Genomic DNA, 21,702 nt, shown 5'->3' on the forward strand with positions numbered 1-21,702 from the left:
CCGCTAGGAGGCTGCCATAGTGTGGTGCACGGGCTAGTTGAGGATGTGCCAAATATATGACTAGGCCTGCGCCTTTCCATAGATAAGGCGCATCCTCTGGCAAAGACACTGGTCTTGACAAATGTCTGCCTTCTATCTATATTTTTGGTAGATTTCGTCTTATCTTCTACATGATGCCTCATACCTGGATCACTGCTGGATAAAGTCCAGGAGCCAATTGTTCCAATGTAGTCATCAATTATTATTGTGTTACCAGCAGTGTCTCTCCATAGGTCTTCAAATTAGGTCTTTGATGAACCTGACCCTGGAGCAGGTGATGGGAAAGTTTGTGTTATTTTTTTTGGGGGGGAGGGCAGAAAAGAAGAGGTGGTTCCAGCAAGAATTTATAAAGTAGCACAATAGTTAAGGGTGCTATTATACGTGAGACCTGAGGTGCTGGTTCTGCACCGCTGTTACAGGTACTTGTCAGCCTACACCTAAATTTGCTACTTGAAACAAAGGTGGTGTCCAGGTGCGGCCCAGCAAGTAGTGGTAGCCACGCGCCCTTAAAAATGTGACTGTTTGACTTTCCATACATTACTCAGGTTGACTGACTGCCTGGACGCTACTGAAATGATTAGAACTTTGGTCTTATCGATGTTAACCCATGAGGTTGTTCTTTTAAGGTGTTCGTCTGAACAGTCTGCTGGGAAGGAAAGGAAGCCTTGAGAAAATGAACAACTACTGGGATGTGGGTCAGTTCTTCAATGTCAGCATGCTGGCCAGTGACATTGGAAAAGCCGTACAGGCTGCCGAGCGCCTTTTCAAACTTAAGCCTCCAGTTTGGTAAGAAATCAATGCACTCCTATCCCTTAATGGTTACTCTTTAATGTAGTATTTTGTTCAAGGACTTGCTTACTGTGTCATGTTCTGAACATAGTTGTTGCCAAAAATTGGATTCAATAAATAAGCCTCTCCCTAATAAAACAAGTTTTCTTTCTTCCCTACGCACCTATGCAGTCTTTTTTTGGAAAGTGTTAAAAACGGATATAAAAAAAGGCTCCATTTATGAGACCTATATGGTGGCACAAGGAACCCCTATGGCTTCATGGTTGTAAGCTTTTATATTGTCCCTGCATTATTATGGACTGCAATGAAGTGTTGCACAGTTTTGTGGAATTCAATATGTACATTGATAGATTTCTGTGGTTACCATATTATGTATTTCTACAGAACAGATCTGTAATTCAGCCGTATGCCACCTTAAAGAAAACACAAAATTTTGATCCCTAAATACTTTTTTCAAGCTACTTAGATTTTTCATTGGTGATCTGAGCATTAATAAAAATGTTATTAATCCAGAGTACCACTGTACGTTGTGCAGACTTGTACAACCGTATGTAATTAGCGGTTTGCAAAACACGCATCGTAAAAAAAAACGGATGACATCAGTGTTGGATCCATTTTTACTTTTTTGCAGATCCATTGTAACAATGCCTGTCTTTGTCCGCAAAGCGGACAAGAATAGGATATGTTCTATTTTTTTTTGGAACAGATATGTGGATAAACGGAAACAGAATGCACACTGAGTAATTTCAGTATTTTTTGCAGAACCAATAAAATAAATGGTTCCGCATATGGACCTGTAAAAAAACGGAACGGAAACGGAAAAACATACGGTTGTGTACATGAGCCCTTATTGTTAAAAATATTACCTAGATTATCTTCATGGACCTTTCAGAAAGCTGTTGGCATTTGATGTAACATCGATTTTCTAGTATAATGTAATTATAAGTATAAGGTCTCATTCATACATTCATATTTAGATCCATATTTTTATAAGCCAAACCCAGGAGTGGGTCTAAAATATGGAAGGTGTGCAAATCTTTTCATTATACTTTTTTACCCCCCTCTGTGTACATTCCATTTTTGGTTTTGGCTTGGAAATACTTGTGCAAAACGCTGACCTATACACACAAGTGGTAGAGTGGCCTTAAAGACACCAATGCACAGCCACCAAACAGGGCTACAGTGACCGTACGTCTCCAGACTGATTCATTATTTGCCAGCAGTGCGTCCCTGTTTACAGGGGATGATGTGCTGCCAGCAAACGATTTTATGTGCGGCATAAAAGATGTGATAACTGATTTACTTTTACATGAGGCGTATAAAAACTTGTTCCCGATAATTGCCCCCATCCTCGGCCTTTAGCGACTGATGATATCAGGCAGTAAGTTGAAATTCTTGGTTGCTTTTTCGCATATGTGTCTGATGCAGTACATTAGATTGTGAGCCCCATTGTGGGAAAAGGATTGTTGTTAGTGATCACCAGGAGGGGTGGGTACATCAAGAATATAGAAAAGAAAATATCAGTTTACAAAGTGAATTTTATTTGGCAGCTTTTCAGAGTTAGCTTTGCATAAATATAACCATGAATCTGTTACGTATCTGTATTGTATGGAACCTAAAGGCACCATTCATACGACCGTATTTTTGGTCCACGATCCACATATTTTGCAGATTGGATGCGAACCCATTCATTTTAATAGGGCTAAAAAAAATGCAGACAGCACACCGCGTGCTGTCCTCTTCTGTATTTTCATTCTGCAGCCCAAAAAAAAAATACACCATGTCCTATTCTTGTCCGTTTTGCGGACAAGAATAAGCATTGTTAGTATGGGTCCACCCCAAAAATGGATGCAACACAGATGTCATCCGTATCTTTTGTGGATCCGCATTTTGCAGACCACAAAATACATAGTCATGTGAATGCACTCTAATCTGTTCAGTGATATTGTACCCTCCTATCCCTCTAAATTCGCACACAATTGTGGAATATTCCATCACGTGCCACATTATAGATGCTCAAACGGAAAATACAGACTCCTATGGTTGTGTGATATGAAGCCCTAGGGTCTCCATGAGGAGAATTCATTCTGGTATTTGCAGGGACTATGGACAGAACGCTGGAGCCACCGCAGGAGTTCTGTTAGGCATCAGATTCAATGTACCATGAGAATGTTGTCTCCTTTTACAGTCGGCATTGTGGATAACTCCATGAAGGCCTCTGAACTCGGCTGTATTTCCTTTACATGCCAGGTACCTGAGATCTGTTGTACAGAATTTGCTTCTAATACAAAGATTCAAGAAGCTCAACACGGAGCACTCTCCCAGACAAGAAAGGCTGAATTTCTGGATGGACATCATTGTGGAGGCCACAAAGGAATCTACTAACGGATTGAGATTTCCAGTATGTAAAATGTTTAAGTGGTCCACATAGGTTACATTCTTATTAAATCCCTGTTTGGTCTGTTTTGTCCTCATCTTCCAGTCTAAGGCCTCATGCACACGGCACTAGTATTACTGTACAGCAGCGGCTGCATGAGGCGCACGGCGTCATAGCAACCAATGACGCCGTGTGCTCATGCTGTCAGGAGGAATCCCGGCCGGGTTTCCATGGTCCGCTCTCGGCCGCGGAACATGGCCGTGTGCATTCGGCCTAATGTAAATTTGCTTTATCTTTTCTTTGATTCTGTGAAAAACTGACAAAAAGAACAACTATGGTATACGTAGCTCCAGGAACCAGTCTCAGTGCAGTCCAGGTTTTTACAGCTGAAATGCCAGTAATTAAATTTTTAAAATTTTACAATAATTTAAATGAAGAAAGGAAAATTTCATCAGAAGACCTGGAAAATAAACTTTCACAACTTCACGCATATTTGAAAGTGAGAGAGACTGATTTTTATGCACAGTATACCACAAAATAATTTCTACCTTATTCAGAAGTAGGAAAATCATTGAAAATTGAAAATTTTGAAGCTTCTGCAAACCAAATCCGTTAATGGATTTTAGTGCTCATGCACACGGCCATATGTATTTTGTGGTCCGCAAAAAACGGATGACGTCCGTGTGCATTCCGTATTTTGAGGAACGGAACAGCTGGCCCCTAATAGAACAGCACTATTCTTGTCTGTGATGCGGACAATAATAGGACAGGTTCTAATTTTTTGCAGAATGCACATGGAGTAACTTCCGGATTTTTACAGACCTATTGAAATGAATGGTTCCACATGCGGTCCACACAAAAAATTGGAACGGACATGGAAAGAAAATACATTCATGTGCATAAGCCCTTATTATAGTGGTGGAAATGAGTTTGTATCAGATGTATTCTTGCTACTACAGACACAAACTGTATTCTAAAAGATTTACAGAAAATTTGATTTTGTTCTTCAGGAGCATACCATATGTGCTGCTGGGCCATTAGCTATGTAGTATTTTTTATTTTTTTTCTAAAGCTGGAACTGAAAGGATGAATGAAAAAGCCTATAGAAGTGCATGGCCAATTTGTTAGATGATTGAGAGCTAGAGAAATCACTGAACCTGATCGATCCTCTTGTGGCATGCAAACTGGTGGGAGAAGCAGGTCAAGCCTTCCTGTGTCTGTGAAGGTTCCCATGAAATACCCGTAGTAATAAGTAAGAGCAACTGGACTTATTGTATTTTCTCTTGAAGACATTTCACTGGTCGTCCCACTAGCTTTTTCAATCAGAATGACTTGTATGAGAATTCTTCCGCATTATATACTGGTGACTTGTGCTTCAGTCATGCAAGTGCAATCAACAGCGTACCTCCATGGCTGAAGCAAGAATCCCCAGTATTTAACCTCCTAACAGTCCCGGTAAAATTGGAAAACCCTCCCAAAAATGGCACTTTTTTATTGTAGATTTTTAATGTGTCTGCAGTAAATCTTGTGGGTGCACACCTCAGGGGTTACAATTGCATTTTTAACCTCTTAGAGACATAAATAATTTTAGCCTTAAGGAACAATTTTATTTTTAGGGGGAAAGATAAAAAGAGCAATTTTTACATTGTTTTGTGGAATTTCTTTTACGGCATTCACCGTTGGGTAAACATAACATAATTTTACTATGTGGGTCCGTACAGTGATGATAATGATTGGTATTGATTGATGATGATTTTTCCTTGGTATGGTTTCATAATTGATGCACGCTATAGTGCTCTGTCACCTGCTAGTATTCTCTGATATACCTACATTGGAACGAGGCATTTAGATGACAGTTCTCTGAGCCGCGATTTTCGATTCCCCCTTTACATGAGCGCTTGGTGCGCTGCAAGGAAGCGTGTACGATAACGTGGGCACTGGGCGGGATCAGGGGCGAAGGTCAGATGACGTGCCTCAGGCTGATTCACGGAGTGCTAGCATACGCCCCCACTATAGGCGGGGCATTTCTGATATCTGTTCGGCGTCTGAGTGGCTGGGTACGGCCATCATAGCGCCGGAGCCTTGACATGCAAAAGCGTGAGGCTGGTCCTGCTCCACAGGCTATTATATGTAAAATAGATTCACGCTCCTGATGAGTTGTGGCGTACAGTGCCATAGTGAAACGCGTTGAGCCGGTGATCTTTCATTAGGACACGGCTCTCTAGGCAGGGTGCAGATGTTATGTTAAGCAGCGCAACAGCTGACTTGACTGTGTGTATGCGGTCTGATACCGAGACCCAGTGTGTGGCTGCATGTATGGGTAGGCTGTTGTAGACAGCTGAGTGAATATCCACATATAGAACAGCAACTGTGTGGACAGTTTTGGCAATTGCCTAGTACTCTCGTAACTGCTCTACAATCCACGCTAGGTAGGACTGCTCTAGTCATGCACCTGTGCCTGGTTCAAATATAAGAACTGTGCCCTGATTCCCTCCCCAGTATATATTGGCACCAATGTGCTAGCTGGATAGGGTTCTTGTCCAGATTTGAAGTTGTGTGGTGGATCCAATCAAATTCCTATACCACAGAACTTGAGTCTGGAAGCCTGATAGTCACGGAAAGTGATATACAGTCTTTCCCGTTTCTTAACCAGAGTTTAATAAACACTTTATTATTTTCTTTTATAATACGTTCTTCAGGCATTGATTTTCTACAGTGATGATAATGCCACATTTCTATATATTTTTACAATTTTTTTTTTCTCTCCTCCTGCAACCTGTCAGCTCTGCAGCTGGGGGGGGGGGGGGGGGGGGGCTTTAGCTGCTCATATGTCTGGTTTAGCATTCCAAGCTTTCATACAATACCAGAATGACAGCATTATCTTCAGTACATGGGAAGATATCACTGTTAGAAATCAGGATGCAGTGAATGTAAAAGCAGGTTTTACCCACAATTATTCCGGACTCGATTTCTTACAGTGATTTCTCCTCTGTTGCTTGGGCTTATGCTGTCATTTTATCTTGTATGAAAGCCTGGAATATCAGCTTTCAAACAAGACCAGTTGCAGGCTTCAGGAGATAGCAACATCTAAAGCAGCCCTCCCCCCTCCACTTTCTGCCCAAGCTCATCTCTGGCAGAACAGTTAAGTACTTTTCCCACTGCCAGGCTTAGCTTGGGCAGAACAGTTAGTTAATGTGGCAGAATTCTTGTACAAGTCATTGTAATTGAGAAAGTCACTCATATGAAAAGCTAAACATCTTCACGAAAAAAATACAAGTCCAGTTGCTCTGACTTATTGCTACTGATCAGGCCTTCTTACTCTCTTATTTGTGCTTGTCAAACACCTAGAGCGGTTTTTAAAGGAAAGATTTAGAATGTACATTTTCTTGCTATGGCAGATGCACTCATGTAAATACAGCTGAAATTAACTTATCTATACTGTCTGAGGAAATAATGTCATAAATCACATGAATGTTTGTATTCTGTGGACACTGATATGTGAAATCTCCATTATCATATTCTGCACTTATATAGGTTCTTGTCTTGGAGCCCACTAAGGTTTATCAGCCATCATATGTTTCAATAAATAAAGAAGCAGAAGAGAGGACGGTCTCATTATGGCATGTGTCCCCTGTGGAACTGGTAAGAGCTTCATTCTGAAATAAAATGGTTAAAGGGATTATCCTGTGATTTAAAGGAGTTTTCTGGGATTCTGATATTGATGGCCTTTCCTCAGGAAAGGTCATCCGTGTCGGATCGACGGGGGTCTGACACCCAGCACCCCCTCCGATCAGCTGCATAAAGAGGCCATGGTGCTCCCCTGAGCGCTTAAGCCCCTTCCTAGGCCATGTGATGTAATGTTCATCAGTCACATGATTAACTAGAAAGAGTCTTGAACAGTTTGCGTCTATCAAGCTTTGAAGCTATTCACTATATGTGGGATAGAGCTCAAATAAAATAACAAAACTTTATTAGTATTCAGATTACAATCTTGATAATTGGCTATCTGCCTCTGTGAATGTACAACAAACTAACTACACACCGTGCTCCAACCCCTTAACACACTTTCTTTTCATGCGGTGTGGGTGGATAATAGCAGTGTTTGGGGTTCAACGTGAGGGTAGGGATATTTGGCACACTTGTATGGCGTGTAGTGATACAGTCCGCTTTACTGACCTAGTGCTCATTAAGATCATAAGCAAAATACAATTGCAGATACAGTGTTGCCACATATATCTGGCCCACTGATGCAATGTTCCAGCAATTGTGATCCAGTGAGCTAGCCTATATAGGTTAGGTCAATAGTAGCAGGATTTAACTGAAGACGCTGTTGCCCTGTATGATCCCTCTGCAATTAGCCCTCACAACAATTGGCTACATTTAGAACTGGCTACCTAACTAGCGTCTAAGGCTACTTTCACACTAGCGTTCGATCGGATCCGTTCTGAACGGATCCGATCATAATAATGCAGACGGAGGCTCCGTTCAGAACGGATCCGTCTGCATTATATTAGCATATAAAAGCTAAGTGTGAAAATAGCCTCGTACGGATCCGTCCAGACTTTCAATGTAAAGTCAATGGGGGACGGATCCGCTTGAAGATTGAGCCATATTGTGGCATCTTCAAACGGATCCGTCCCCATTGACTTACATTGTAAGTCTGGACGGATCCGCACGGCCAGGCGGACACCCGAACGCTGCAAGCAGCGTTCAGCTGTCCGCCTGTCCGTGCGGAGGCGAGCGGAGCGGAGGCTGAACGCCGCCAGACTGATGCAGTCTGAGCGGATCCGCATCCATTCAGACTGCATCAGGGCTGGACGGAAGCGTTCGGGTCCGCTCGTGAGCCCCTTCAAACGGAGCTCACGAGCGGACCGACGAACGCTAGTATGAAAGTAGCCTTACTCGTCGCGTTTCCCTGCTGGCTGTGACCAGCCATTCATCAGGAGTAAAGGCGCAGTGTGCTTAAGCCAGTTACAACAAAATAACAAGTAGACATTAATGGCTCGAGGGAGTTATTGATCAAAGGAGTTATTCTGATTGGGATTGGGAACAATTTTTTTGTCTTCTACCTCATTTTTTTTTTTTGCCTTCCTCTGGATCAACTTGCAGGATAAGGCCCCTTGCAGATGAGCGTGTCCGGATGCGTTGCGTCTGCGATCAGGGAAAATCGTGCGAGTAGGTACGCAATTTCAGTCAGTTTTGACTTCGATTGCGTTCCGACGTTCAGTTTTTATCGCACGGGTGCAATGCGTTTTGCACGCGCGTGATGAAAAACTGACTGTGGTACCCAGACCCGAACCTGGACTTCTTCACTGAAGTTCGGGTTTGGGATCGGTGTTCTGTATATTTTATTATTTTCCATTATAACATGGTTATAACGGCATTCTTTAATTCAGAATAATAAGTAAAAGGTCCATTGTGAGATTAAGAAAATAAAAATAAATCTAACTCGCCGCATCCACTTGATTGCGCAGCTGGGCTCGTCTTCTGTCTTCGTGCACGTGGCGAGTGCGGTGACGTCAGTGCAGGTCCTGCTGAATGAAGATTGAAGGTTCTTCTATCTTCATTCAGCAGGACCTGCGCTGACGTCACCACGCTCGCCTCGTGGTGAGTGCAATGATGTCACTGAAGGTCCTTTTCCAGCCAGGTCCTGCAAGAAGAAGAAAGAAGACGAGCCTGGCTGCGCGATCAAGTGGATGAAGTGAGTTACATTTATTTTTATTTTTAACCCCACAATGGACCTTTTACTTAGCATTCTGAATTAAAGAATGTTTATTATTTTCCATTATAGCCATGTTATAATGGAAAATTTATAAAGTAAATGGGGTCCCGGGTAACTCATCCCCATCTCCGTAGCAACCATGCGTGAAAATTGCATTGCATCCGCACTTGCTTGCGGATGCTTGCGATTTTCACGCATTCTCACTCATTTCTATGGGGCCTGCGTTGCGTGAAAAACTCAGTCTAGAATCTGCTGAGATTTTTCACGCAACACGCGTGATGCGTGAAAATCACCACTCATGTGCACAACCCCATTGAAGTGAATAGGTCCGGATTCACTGCGGGTGCAATGTGTTCACCCCACGCGTACCTTGTACCCGTGCTGATTTCTCGCCCCCGTGTTTCTCAATTTTTTTTTTTCAGCCTTATAAACTTTGTTACTATGTTACTAATTGTGACCCTCGCTATAGATTTCATTCTGCTATAAAATGATGCGGCTGTTTCCACACAAGTTATGTTTTATTCTTACGATTTCTGTTGACCTGATTATTTCAGAAGGGGATTCATGAGTGGAACTTCACTGCGTCTTCCATCAGAGGCATAAGGTAAAAGAAGCAGACCAAGCAATGCTGTATAAGTTACCATATCAGGAGATGCTAGGAGAAGGCTCAGCTGGTGTCTTCCTGTTTTTTATCAAAGTGTGTACTGTGAGCAAACAGTGATGCCGGCGGCGTGTATGTAAGGAAGGGTGACTAGGTCATTTCCAAGGAATTCATGGTAGTCGCTGGAAAATGACAGGTTTATGTTTGTTGTTTTGCTGTAGAATCCCTCACGTAATTTTATACAGTTATAAGAGACATTGATTTCTAGGAGCCAAAAAAAAATAAAAAAATAAATGTCCTTTTATAGGTCAGTATAGGAATAGGAAAATGGGTAAGTACTGATTATTTTGCCTTTTCAGTTAATTTACAATGGCTGCCCAAGTTTTTATTTAACTTGGACAACCCATTTAAGTACCACCAGGTAACACTTGTGTCATCTGACAAAACAGAAAGTCTAAGCGTGATGTAGACGCCCCTTACTGATTCTGAGAATAAGGGGTGGCTGCGGTCCGATCACTTTCCAGCAACAGCACAACCTGCACAAGTCAGCACCATACCAGATGAAGTTATTAATAAAGTAATATATATGATATCCACATGCTGTAGGAAACCTCTGTAGTGAAATTGACCTGTGGTGTGGAAACTTGTCACGTGGAACGTAGTTTCCGAGATGCAGACATTATGTTATAGATCAGGAGGAGCTGAGCAGATCAATATATAGTTAGATGGGAAAAGATTCAGTAATACTTGAATTTTAAATTCCTGCTCTTTCTGGACTTTAAAGTCAAGGAGGTGGTCCTATAAGTGATTGACGGCCTTCCCTTTATGACTGTGTATACAGAGATAGCTGTCTATCACTGACAGGACCACCTCCTCGACTTCAAATCCAGAAAGAGCAGGAATTTACATAAATGAAATACAGGTTATACTGGATAGTTTCCCACAAAACTATATATCGGTGATGGCTAGCCTCCGGCACTCCAGCTGTGGAGAGACTACGACTCCCAGCATGCTCCATTTATTTCTATGGAGTTCTGAAAACAGCTAGGCAAGTGTGCATCTTGGGAGTTGTAGTTTTACCACAGCTGGAGTGCCTGCAGATTATACTGCATTGTCATGGTGACAGATCCCCTTTTAAATCCAGAGCATGTCAGTTGTACTGCGTATTTCAACTGCTGATTTCATTCTTTTAAATGCATAAGGTGAAATCCATGGCAAATCTGCAGCATGGCGTAACGTGGATTTTCTGCAGATTTGTTGCAGATGTTCTGGGATGGGCATGGTCACCTGCTCCGCTGCAGCCAGTAACTGACTTCACCAGTGACACATCACCCCTGAAGCCAGTGGTTGGCTGTAACGGAGCAGGTGATCAAGCTGTGCCAGTGCGCAGAACCAGATATGAATAGTGGAGGCAGGCTTCAGGTATTCCAGGACAACCCCTTTAAGAGACGTTGAAGAGGTACTGTAGCGTATGGTAGGAAGCGATTATGGGAGTGGAAGGATTGGAGAATATGTATAGTGATAACATCGATGGCATGTTTGCAGACCGTTGAAGATGCACAGTTTTCCCGTGGTAGGCATCATAGTGGCTACTAATGTGACTTGAATGCAACTTGGACACCTGATTGTTATTAAGTCAGACAGAGGAGCCATTAGCCGATGACAACCGCTGCAGATAAATACGCGAAATACTGAAGGTGGAAGCTGAGTGAAATGAAAATGATGAAACGTTTTTTTTTTTCTTTCTGCAGCATTTCGAAGTTTGATGAACGTTGTTGCTTCTTGTATGTTCATGACAATTCTGACGACTTTCAAATCTACTTTTCCACTGAGGACCAGTGCAATAGGTGAATACATATTTCGGAATCTTCTTATCCCAACGATCCTTAACCAGCAATGGTCTATGGAGGAAAGTGTGAACACAAAGATTAGAACTGACTCTACTATAAAGTTATTGACCTATTACATGGCAATACAAGTTCCCGAGTTGTGATTTATTTTGTCTTGACTATGTGTAAAAAATGCTAATTTATATATTGTGAATAATTGTGTGACAACCTCATGGGCACGTTAATGTGTTGCCATTAGTGGTTGTCACATAGCTTGTTATCCATTTAAGAGACCAAGATTATTCAGAAATAGCTGGTAACGCTGGGATTTATATTTCCCGATTTATTTCCATCTAAAATAAAAATAGCTATACGTTTCAGAATGGTATGAAAAATAGAAACTAAAATGTTTGTGTGATCATCTGCAGCTCAGTATTGAGGGGATAGAATTATGACAGTATTCCGAATCCATGTATGAGTGTACCCTGTGTAGAAGATGAAGTTAGTGGTTGGACTTCGGGCATATGGTAGAGGACAGGGTTTGTGTCCTTCCATGGACACATTTCTGACCCTGATTTAGATTCTGTATGTTTGTGCTGGAATACTCCACAGAATTCTGAATGAGAACGCCACACATCTGAAGTGGTGACAACTAGGTGAACGTTTTTCACACCAATGTCAGAAGCTTCACATGTCAGTCAGGAAAGTTCTGGCAATAGAAATACAAACACGGCCGACTTTTTCTCATGGAAATTTTCATAAACGTTTGTCTACCTAGGGGACAGAGGCTCTTTGTAAATGCCAGCTCTAATTAAAAGTTCTTAATCTGGCCTACAGTCATGTTTATGCTTTGGTTCTTGTGGAGTTTTTGTGGATATGTATTCTAGTTCTTGCTAATTAAATGAATATGTTCAACATGAAATCACATTTTTTGGATCCAACGTTTTGCAACATTTTTACACCACTTAGAGCTCATTCACTTGACCGCATGAATGGGTCCAGCATCCATTCCGCAATTTCAATGGCCGTGTGCTGTTCGCATCTGTAGTTCTGTTCCGCGGCCCTGCAAAAAATATAGAGCATGTCCTATCCTCGTCAACAATCGCGGACAAGAATAGGCATTTTCTATATAGTGCCGGCCCTGTGCATTAAGCAAAAGTCAGAATGCACACTGCCAGTATCCGTGTTTTGCGGATCTGCAATTTGTGGATTGCAAAACAATGTCGTCTGAATGAGCCCTCTTTTACACGAGCGTGGCGTGTGAGGGCCCGATAAGATGCGGGTGCGTTGCGGTAAAATGCGTGATTTTTCTGCACGAGTGCAAAGCGTTTTAATGCGTTTTGCACCCGCGTGAGAAAAATCTGCATGTATAGTACCCAGACCTAAACCCGGACTTCATCACTGAAGTTCATGTTTGGGTTAGGTGTTCTGTAGATTCTATTATTTTCCCTTATAACATAGATATAAGGGAAGATAATAGCATTCTTAATACAGAATGCAAACTAAACTAGGGATGGAGGAGTTAACTTTTTTTTTATTTATTTTTTTAACTTGCCTGCTCCATAGCTGCCGGTCTCTGTTCTATCTTCAGGACCTGGCAAATGACCTGTGGTGACGTCACTGTGCTCGTCACATGGTTCATCACCATGGGGAAGGACCATGTGATTGGACCATGTGATGTTTGGTCAGTTATTTGCATCAGTGATTGTGAGCCAAAACCAGTAGTGAAGCCTACTCAGAGATGAGGTATAATGGAAAGATTTGCACCTGGTTTTGGCTCACAATAACTGACCAAATAACTGAAGTGTGAACTTGGCCTTACTCCACTTTTTGAAAAGTGGGTGGTGAAAGGGTAATGGTCATCTGTATTTATCATGGTTGGCCAGATTTATCACTGAGACTTTTTTTTTTTTTTTTAAGTCGCTAGAAAAGTAGTGTAGGAAAATGGAAGTAGTATTTCTAGACAAAAGTGTCAGGTTTAAAGATGCGTCGAATTTAACAAACACCAGGCGACATTTGATAAATTTGGTGCAAAGTACCCCATGCAGACTGAAGAAAAACTGATTTCAAATATTACCCTCTTGATAAATCCCTCCCATAGTCTACATAAAAATCGAATAACTGAGTAAGTACAAGTTATAGCCATTACAGCCCAGATCTGCATCTGTATTTCTACAAGCTTCAGAGCTGAAATCTTCTAACTTATCTGACTTGCCCAGAGAGACCTCACACTAGTCACTTGCCTTCTTTGATATGTTGGTGTAACTTCGGGTCCTGTACAGTAATATGTATGAGTTTTAGGCTGGAATTGTGGCAGGAAGTGTGATGTACATGCAGCTGCTGATCTTCTACATTTATGTTTTTTCAGTAATTTACCTGTCTTTTATGCTGTGTTTAGGATTTAACAAATAATTTTGCTATTTTTAAAGGTTTTGTACTCTTGTTAAAGAAATCATCACGGATGTTGTAGGCAGCACAGTAGAACTGGAGGGTGAAGCAGATGGTGATACATTAGAGGTGAGTAGATGTGTATAGAGGCATGAGTACATATAACACCTGAGTGGTTTGAATAGAGTCGGCATTTTCATTAATTTATAGTTTCTGATGCCCTGATGTAATGGTTGTCCTCTTTTAAAGGGTTTCTGTCACCAGAATTAACCCTACTAAGCTAGCTGACATTAGCAATGTGCTAATGTCAGCTGAACCTAACTAGCCTATTTCTACTTTTATCTATACACCCGTTAACTTTAATAATATGCTAATTAGCATCTGGGGGGGAGAATCTTGCGCCGAATACTGAACGGCGCAAGATTTCCCCAGCGCACACGGCCGGCAGTTGGAGGTGAAGGCTGACTGGCCCTGTCAATCTAGTGTAGCAGGGTGTGGCCAGAGGTGGGAGAACGGAGCCTCTAGGAGCAGGGGCAGCGCCCCCCCCCCTGCACCTAGAGGCTAATTAGCATATTATAAATTATATTTCTGGAGTAACAGGGGCATAGATAAACATAGGAATGGGCTAGTTGGGTTCAGCTGACATTAGCACATCGCTAAGGTCAGCTAGTTTAGTAGGGTTAATTCTGGTGACAGAAACCCTTTAAAAAAAAGAAGGCCCTTTCACAAGTAATGATTGTTGCTAATAGACATTTCTCGCTCGTATCATTGGGGGACACAGAAGACCATGGGTATAGCTGCTGCTACCACTAGGAGGCGACACTAAGCTAAAAAAGTGTTAGCTTTTCCTCTCAGCTGTATTCCTCCTGCAGACACTGAGCTAATCAGTTTTAGCTTAGTGTCTGTAGGAGGCAGACCTCCCTGCTTTGTAGGTCTGTTGATTTTTTTTCTTTTTTTTTTCTTTCCTTCAGCGGGGCTGATGGCAGTCTCCAAGCTGCCTGCGTTCCCACCCAAGAGACAGGAGTCCAGGGGGTCCCCAAGTCTGCTGCTCATCCCCGGTCTCCAGAAGACAAGGAGGACCAGAGGTTCCTAAAGCCTCTGTATCCCGCCAGCTTTCAGGTCACAGGTCCGGCCTCTGCTAAGTCCCCTCTGTTACCGGTGTAGCTACCCTCACCAAGGGGTAACGCACCAAAGCTGGTGACCCGGCTGGAGCCAGAGGGGCAGAAAACGCTAGACGGGTGAGTATTCTCTCAGTCCCCAAGGCCCCATCCCTCCTCCTTCTCAGGTTTTCCCATGTGAATATTCCCCAAGGAGGCCTGCATACCTCCACCTGAGGCCTCAGTTTTGGCAGGTGTCCCTCCCCCCGGGGGGGGGGGAGGAGGGGAGACGAGACTTCATGTCAGGCCACCTTTCGCTTACTCCCAGAGATGCAGCATAAGTGGGTGAGCGCCTTCTGAGGGCTTGGTCCAAAAAAACGCCCCTGGCTTTGCTTTAATCCCCACCAGCTGCCCAATAAGCGCTGCCCCTGCCTTCTGCTTAACCCCTTCCTTGCCTCAGTACTACTGCCCTGAGGAAAGAGCTTACTGGGCTCTCTGCTGAGGTTTACAGTGCTGGTTATTAGTACAGACGGATGTGGGTGCAGTTTCCCTAGCTCTGTTTTGTTAGAATTGAGATAAAAAAACAACAAAAAAACTATATCTTGATATATTATTAACCCTTGGAGCTATCGGGTCCTTCTGAACCTAGTTCCCATGCCATTCTAGCAAAATTTCTTTACCCTATCACTGGATACATACGTCCTATAGCGTAAGCCTGGCACTACCGCTGGATACCACACTCACTGTAGCTTACCCTCCTTCTATAGGCGGAGTAGTTACACTACCACTGAATTCCGTGAGTCCTGTCACAATCCCTTCCCTCCATAGGCGAAATATGTGCGCTCACCACTGATCCCTGTACATTCTGTAGCATTACCCTCCTTCCATAGGCAGAGTAATTGCCCTTGAACTTTCTACCATACAGCCAGTAGCATTACCCTCCTTCCATAGGCGGAGTACTTGCTCTACCACTGGATACTGTACAGCCCGTACCATTACCCTCCTTCTGTAGGGGGAGTACTTGCACCCCCACTGAGTTCTGTGCGGCCTGTAGCATAACTTCCTTAGGCGGAGTAATTGCACTTTCACTGGGTACTGTAATGCCCGTAGCATTATCCTCTTTCCAAGGGAAGAGTAATCCTCTATCGGCGGAGTGTTTAAATCCCATTGGTTCCTATACATCAGTGGATATCGTACATCCGGTAGCATTACCCTCCTTCCAGAGGCGGCATAGTTGCACTACCACTGGATCCTATGCTTCCAGTAGCATTACCCTCCTTCCGTTGTGGGAGTATTTGCACTTACTCTGGGTACTGTACATCCTGTAGCATTATCCTCCTTCTATAGAGTAATGGCACTATCACTGGATCCTGGACAGACTGTCGCATTACCCTCCTTCCTTAGGCGGAGTATTGCACTTCCACCGCATACCTTACGTCCGGTTGCATTAACCCCTCCGCAGGTGGAGTAATTACTCTCATACGGGATGTAATCTGTCCTGTTGGCTTTCCCCCTTTTTATTGGGGGATTAGTTGCACCACAATTGCGTGTTGGAGATCCTGTAGCATTACCCTCTCCCCATTGACGGAGTAGTTGCACAACCAGTAGTGCTTGCACTACCAGTGGACCCTGTACATCTTTTCGGTTCCCGTCTTTCCGTCGGCAGAGTAATTCCACTACCACTGGACACTGTTCCTCCTATTACATTGTCCGTCTTTCTTGGGTAGAGTAATTGCTTCAACATTGTCTACTCTCATTTGTTCCTTGTTGCATGGCATCCCATTTCATGGGTGGCCTTATGGCTAGACATGGTACCTACAATCGCCTTATCCCCGTCATAGGTGGTATTTTGGCACTACTGCTGGATGCTGTGACTGCTTCACACTACCCCCTTCCTCAGGTAGTCTTAGTTTGGATTGTGTCTGGTGCCTACGTTGCAGCCTCTGTCTTCCAGGTTGGCCTGTAGCTCTAACAGGCCGTTGGTATACCTCATACTTTTCCTCATGCCTTAAATCCCTGTGAGGGGCAATCTCATTTGGTTAATTGTCATTGGCACGCCTGGCGTTCACACTCCTTCTGTAGGTGGACCGTCTGCTCTGATTGCCAGTTTTCTTTTTTCTCAGGTGGAGTGTTGCGCTAGCATCTATTCTTGGTGGCTATTGCTGTTGTCCTCATTTTCAGGTGGAGTCTCTCCTCTTACCCTAGAGGCCATAGTTTCCAGGGGGGAAATTTTGTGTTCATCCTTCAACTGTGGCTTACATGACGCATGGGCGGGAGACACTACATTTATGGTTTTCTCCTCATCCCCTTCCTCCATGTGGAGTATCGGCCCTGGTATTCCGGCGGTATCTACACAGCATTCCTCCCTCTAGGCATGGTGCCTTCTCGCTAGTTGTAGTTGTGATCGTGTCTTTATTTCCTTCTTCCTCAGGGGGCACTTTGCTTATGTTCTGCCATGACACGCTGCGGCTGAGGGGTTTGCTCACTTCTGCTGGGCATTAGTACGTTTTCTGTACCTGGTGTAACCTACCGATTTCTATAGCGCAGGCTTAGCGTTTTGTTCCCTTTTACATGTACCGCATGTGCCTCTACAATCTACTACAGTGATAGCATCAGTGTTCGCTCCGTGTGGAGTTTGGATATGCACTTATTCAGTTTGCATATGTGAGTTGTCTACATGGCTCCCCTCACTGGGTCGAGCAGTCGTACTGCCCTTGTTGTCACCCCTAAGTGCTGGTTTTCTACTAAGCCGCATCCGCTGCTCCTACTTCTCCCCTTCCGCAGGGCGAATAGCTGCACTCCCCTACATACTGTTACTGCCTACTCGGCCAGTGTTCTTAGCCATTGGGTTCTCGTATGCCCCCTTTCTGCTGTGGGGTGCCTGCGCGGGTGGTGTTGGTTCTGTTACCAGTTTTGTTCTGGAACTTTGTGGCGTTCAGGGTCCACAGTCCCTTCCTGGTGCAATATTTGTCCTATCTCTGGTTCCTGTCTGCAGCTTCCGATTTAGATCTGCTAGTTCAGGCAGCCTTCCATGGAGTATCAGACGGCTTCTCTCCTCTCTTGTTCTGGAATTTTTTCTTGTGGGCCATTCTCATGCCTGACTTCTTCCAGGTTCTCTAGCCCTGACTTGTTCGTCATGGTCCCGCTGGAGTGTTCTTCTCTTCTGGTAGTCCGGTATGGTGTGTGGGGCCTTTGCCTTCGGGCATCCCTACTTCTTCCCCCATGGGGGGCAAGTTTTGTCACATCTGCAGTTCTTTGGCCCTTGATATCCAGACACTATTTTCAGTTAGTCTTCTTCTCCTGGATCCAGGCTACGTATTTCTCTCCTGTATCTTCCGCAATCGCTCCGTTGCTTTTGGTGACTGTTGCGTCTTCATTCTTGTCCACCTTGTGGATATTCTGTGTGCTCTCCACTTCTTCTAAAGTCTCCTAAGCAGTGACTTGTAGTCCCTGTGCTGTTCTTTATTCGGCCCAGCCGGAGCCTCTGCGTATTCAGCCACTCTTTGGCTGGCCTTCTTCGGAATGGGTCGTCCTGTCCCATTTCAGGGTTCCTTGTGTGTCTTTCCCCCGCATTTTTGTGCAGGGCCTTATGACCGGCCTTGGATTCGTTTTGTTCTTGTTCCCGCCCCATGGTACTGCTCTTTAACGTCCCATGGTCTTCTGTGTCCCCCAATGATACCAGCGAGAAAATAGGATTTTTTTTTGTGCTTACCTGTAAAATCCTTTTTTCGCTGAGTTCATTGGGGGACACAGCTCCCACCCTGTATGTACATTGCTGGTTCTCCTAGATGGGTCCTTCTGGTTCTTGATGATGACCCATCTCCGGTTTTCTTCCTTTTTATTGTGTTCTGTTGGCTTCTCCTGGCTGCTCCTACTGCTTTTGTACAAACTGATTAGCTCAGTGTCTGCAGGAGGAGTATAGCTGAGAGGAGGAGCTAACACTGTTTTTGCTTAGTGTCGCCTCCTAGTGGCAGCAGCTATAGCCATGGTCTTCTGTGTCCTCCAATCAACTCAGTGAGAAAAGGATTTTACAGGTAAGCACAAAAAATCCTATTTCTCTTGGCTTTCAGTATGAATATGATTATGATGAAAATGGAGAGAGAGTGATCCTGGGCAAAGGTACCTATGGAATAGTGTATGCAGGCCGAGATCTCAGCAATCAAGTCCGTATAGCGATCAAGGAGATACCAGAAAGAGACAGTAGGTAAGTCTTGCATTCCAATAGAAATATTCATGTGAATCTGCATGCAAGAAAACCTTACCTAGAGAGACAGACAGTAATTACATTATTTGGAAGTTGTTATACATAATAACATTTTGCCACTTCCTAGATATTCTCAACCACTTCATGAGGAAATAGCACTTCATAAATATCTTAAGCATCGCAACATAGTTCAGTATCTTGGCTCCATTTCAGAAGATGGGTACATCAAGATCTTCATGGAGCAAGTCCCAGGAGGTTTGTTTTTATGTATTTGCACTTAGCACTTCAGGGCTGAATAATGTATTATACAGATTCCAATATATTAAAGGGAACCTGTCACCGGGATTTTGTGTATAGAGCTGAGGACATGGGTTGCTAGATGGCCGCTAGCACATCCGCAATACCCAGTCCCCATAACTCTGTGTGCTTTTATTGTGTAAAAAAAAACAGATTTGATACATATGCAAATTAACCTGAGATGAGTCCTGTCCCTGAGAGGAGTCCTGTATGTGAGATGATTCAGGGACAGGACTCATCTCAGGTTAATTTGCATATGTATCAAATCTGTTTTTTTTTACACAATAAAAGCACACAGAGTTATGGGGACTGGGTATTGCGGATGTGCTAGCGGCCATCTAGCAACCCATGTCCTCAGCTCTATACATAAACTCCCGGTGACAGGTTCCCTTTCAAATGTAAAGTGTAGACTTCAAACTGTTGAAGAACATACTAGACATAGCAGTTTAGCTTTTTTTTTTTTAAAAAGGCTGCTAAGTGAAAGAGCTGGCCATAAAATATTTGTATAAAGTATTAATTTAAAGAGGACCTGTCACATCTCCCGACATGTCTGTTTTAGTAACTAATTGTATTTCCCATGTAATAACAATTCTGGAGGAATCTTTTCTTTATTTATTATTCCTTCTCAAAGTTGGGGCTCATGCACACTGCCGTTGTTCGGCCTGCAAACAGCGGGTCCGTAATATGCGAGCATCGGCTGTGTGCGCCCCACATCACGGATGAGGACCCATTCACTTGAATAGGTCCGCAATCCGTAAGGTCGGTGCAGAACGGAGGCACTGAAGCACTACGGAGTGCTTCCGTGGGGTTTCTGTCCGTGCCTCCGCACCGCAAGAAATAGAACATGTATTGTATTGTATTGTATTTTATTTTATTTTTTTGCGGAGCGGACAGATCACAGACCCATTCAAGTCTAATCGGCCTGGTTCCGTCGTGGCAGCCACACAGATGGTGCCTGTGCATTGGGGATCGCAAATTGCTCCCCCCAGTCTGCAATCAAGCTCCATTTGGGTGTAACCAGTTGGACTGTGTCCATGCACAGTCTGACAATATTCAGTCAGTGCTGCCAATGTCAGACTGTGCAGGATAACACCCAGATTTCCCTTTTATTTCAGATTGCTGGCAGTTTATTAAAAAGCTTCTAGAAACAATAATATAGTAATAGCACAACATAGAGTTATATTAAGAGATGTTCTAGAATTGTTATTTCATATGAAATGCAAGTAATTAATAAAACACGTCAGGAAAGGTAACAGATCCCCTTTCACATGGTCAGTATTTGGTCAAAAGCCAAAACCATTAGTGGAACTTACAGAGAAAAAGTATAATGGAAAGACTCACTCCTAGTTTTGGCTTACAAATGCCGCGTGAAAGTGGTCTAACGTCTGTCCTCTAGTTTTGCTAACTGAAAATCTAAGGGAATGTGACTGCAGAATCAGACTACACAGTTTTTTGTCTGTTACCATGGAGATATATAGTTCTGTTCAGTAGCTAAAGACACAACATAATAGGACATTCTAAATCAAGACTATTTCAGTTGTCTAATTTTTTTGTAGATGCTTTGGGACAATAAAAAGAGGGTTAAGCATTACATGACATGATTTATCATAGGATACAATACTAATAAATACTATTACACTTAAAGCTGTTATTATTTCACCATTGAAAACGAAGCACTTTATAATGTCGTTTCTGAAATAATAACTAAATCACCTTAATGAGAGCTTCTTTCTTCAAACAGGCAGTCTGTCAGTTCTTTTGCGGTCTAAATGGGGTCCTATGAAGGAACCAACTATTAAATTTTACACTAAACAGATCTTGGAAGGATTGAAGTATCTTCATGAGAATCAAATAGTACACAGAGATATAAAGGTAATTTAAGTGTCTAATACTTTGTGTGGCATATTACAATATTGCATAGTTACTGGACATGAGGCTTTAAAAATAATAATTTTGTAGCTATTAACAATATCAAGCAGATATGACTGTCAGGTTAAACCAACAACAGGTATAATTTGCCATAACAACCATTGTTTAGCCAAACGACACATTATATTTTACTTACAATAAAAATTGAAGTTATGAAGATGGGCTGTGCTAATAAAAAATTTGATTGTATATAAAATGTAACACATCTAGGGTAAAACAGAGCTTGGGCAAGACTTAACAATGCTCAATGCCAAGCAGCAGCAGTAGTTGGGATTCTTTAAAATATAATTTGCCCCTGTATAAATTGCTTAAGCCCTTCATGACTGGGCCATTTTTCTTATTTTTTTTTTATTTTACATAGCCTAATGAGGTCTTGTTTTTTTTGTGGGACAAGTTGTACTTTCTAATGACACCATTTACATTTGCATAC

At 43.0% G+C, this 21,702-nt stretch overlaps 1 protein-coding gene across 1 annotated transcript in view; it reads left to right on the plus strand.

Moving 5' to 3' along the window:
- Positions 1-21,702, plus strand: part of MAP3K15 (mitogen-activated protein kinase kinase kinase 15) — a 180,413-nt gene that overhangs the window by 107,705 nt on the left and 51,006 nt on the right. Inside the window, exons 9-17 of the mRNA XM_044283982.1 lie at positions 666-825; positions 3,079-3,229; positions 6,740-6,847; positions 9,482-9,531; positions 11,280-11,375; positions 13,787-13,874; positions 18,913-19,046; positions 19,174-19,301; positions 21,085-21,215. Coding sequence (XP_044139917.1) covers positions 666-825; positions 3,079-3,229; positions 6,740-6,847; positions 9,482-9,531; positions 11,280-11,375; positions 13,787-13,874; positions 18,913-19,046; positions 19,174-19,301; positions 21,085-21,215 — 1,046 coding nt within the window. The remainder of the gene's footprint in view (positions 1-665; positions 826-3,078; positions 3,230-6,739; positions 6,848-9,481; positions 9,532-11,279; positions 11,376-13,786; positions 13,875-18,912; positions 19,047-19,173; positions 19,302-21,084; positions 21,216-21,702) is intronic.

This window comes from Bufo gargarizans, chromosome 3, assembly GCF_014858855.1.
Source record: "Bufo gargarizans isolate SCDJY-AF-19 chromosome 3, ASM1485885v1, whole genome shotgun sequence".
NCBI lineage: Eukaryota > Metazoa > Chordata > Amphibia > Anura > Bufonidae > Bufo > Bufo gargarizans.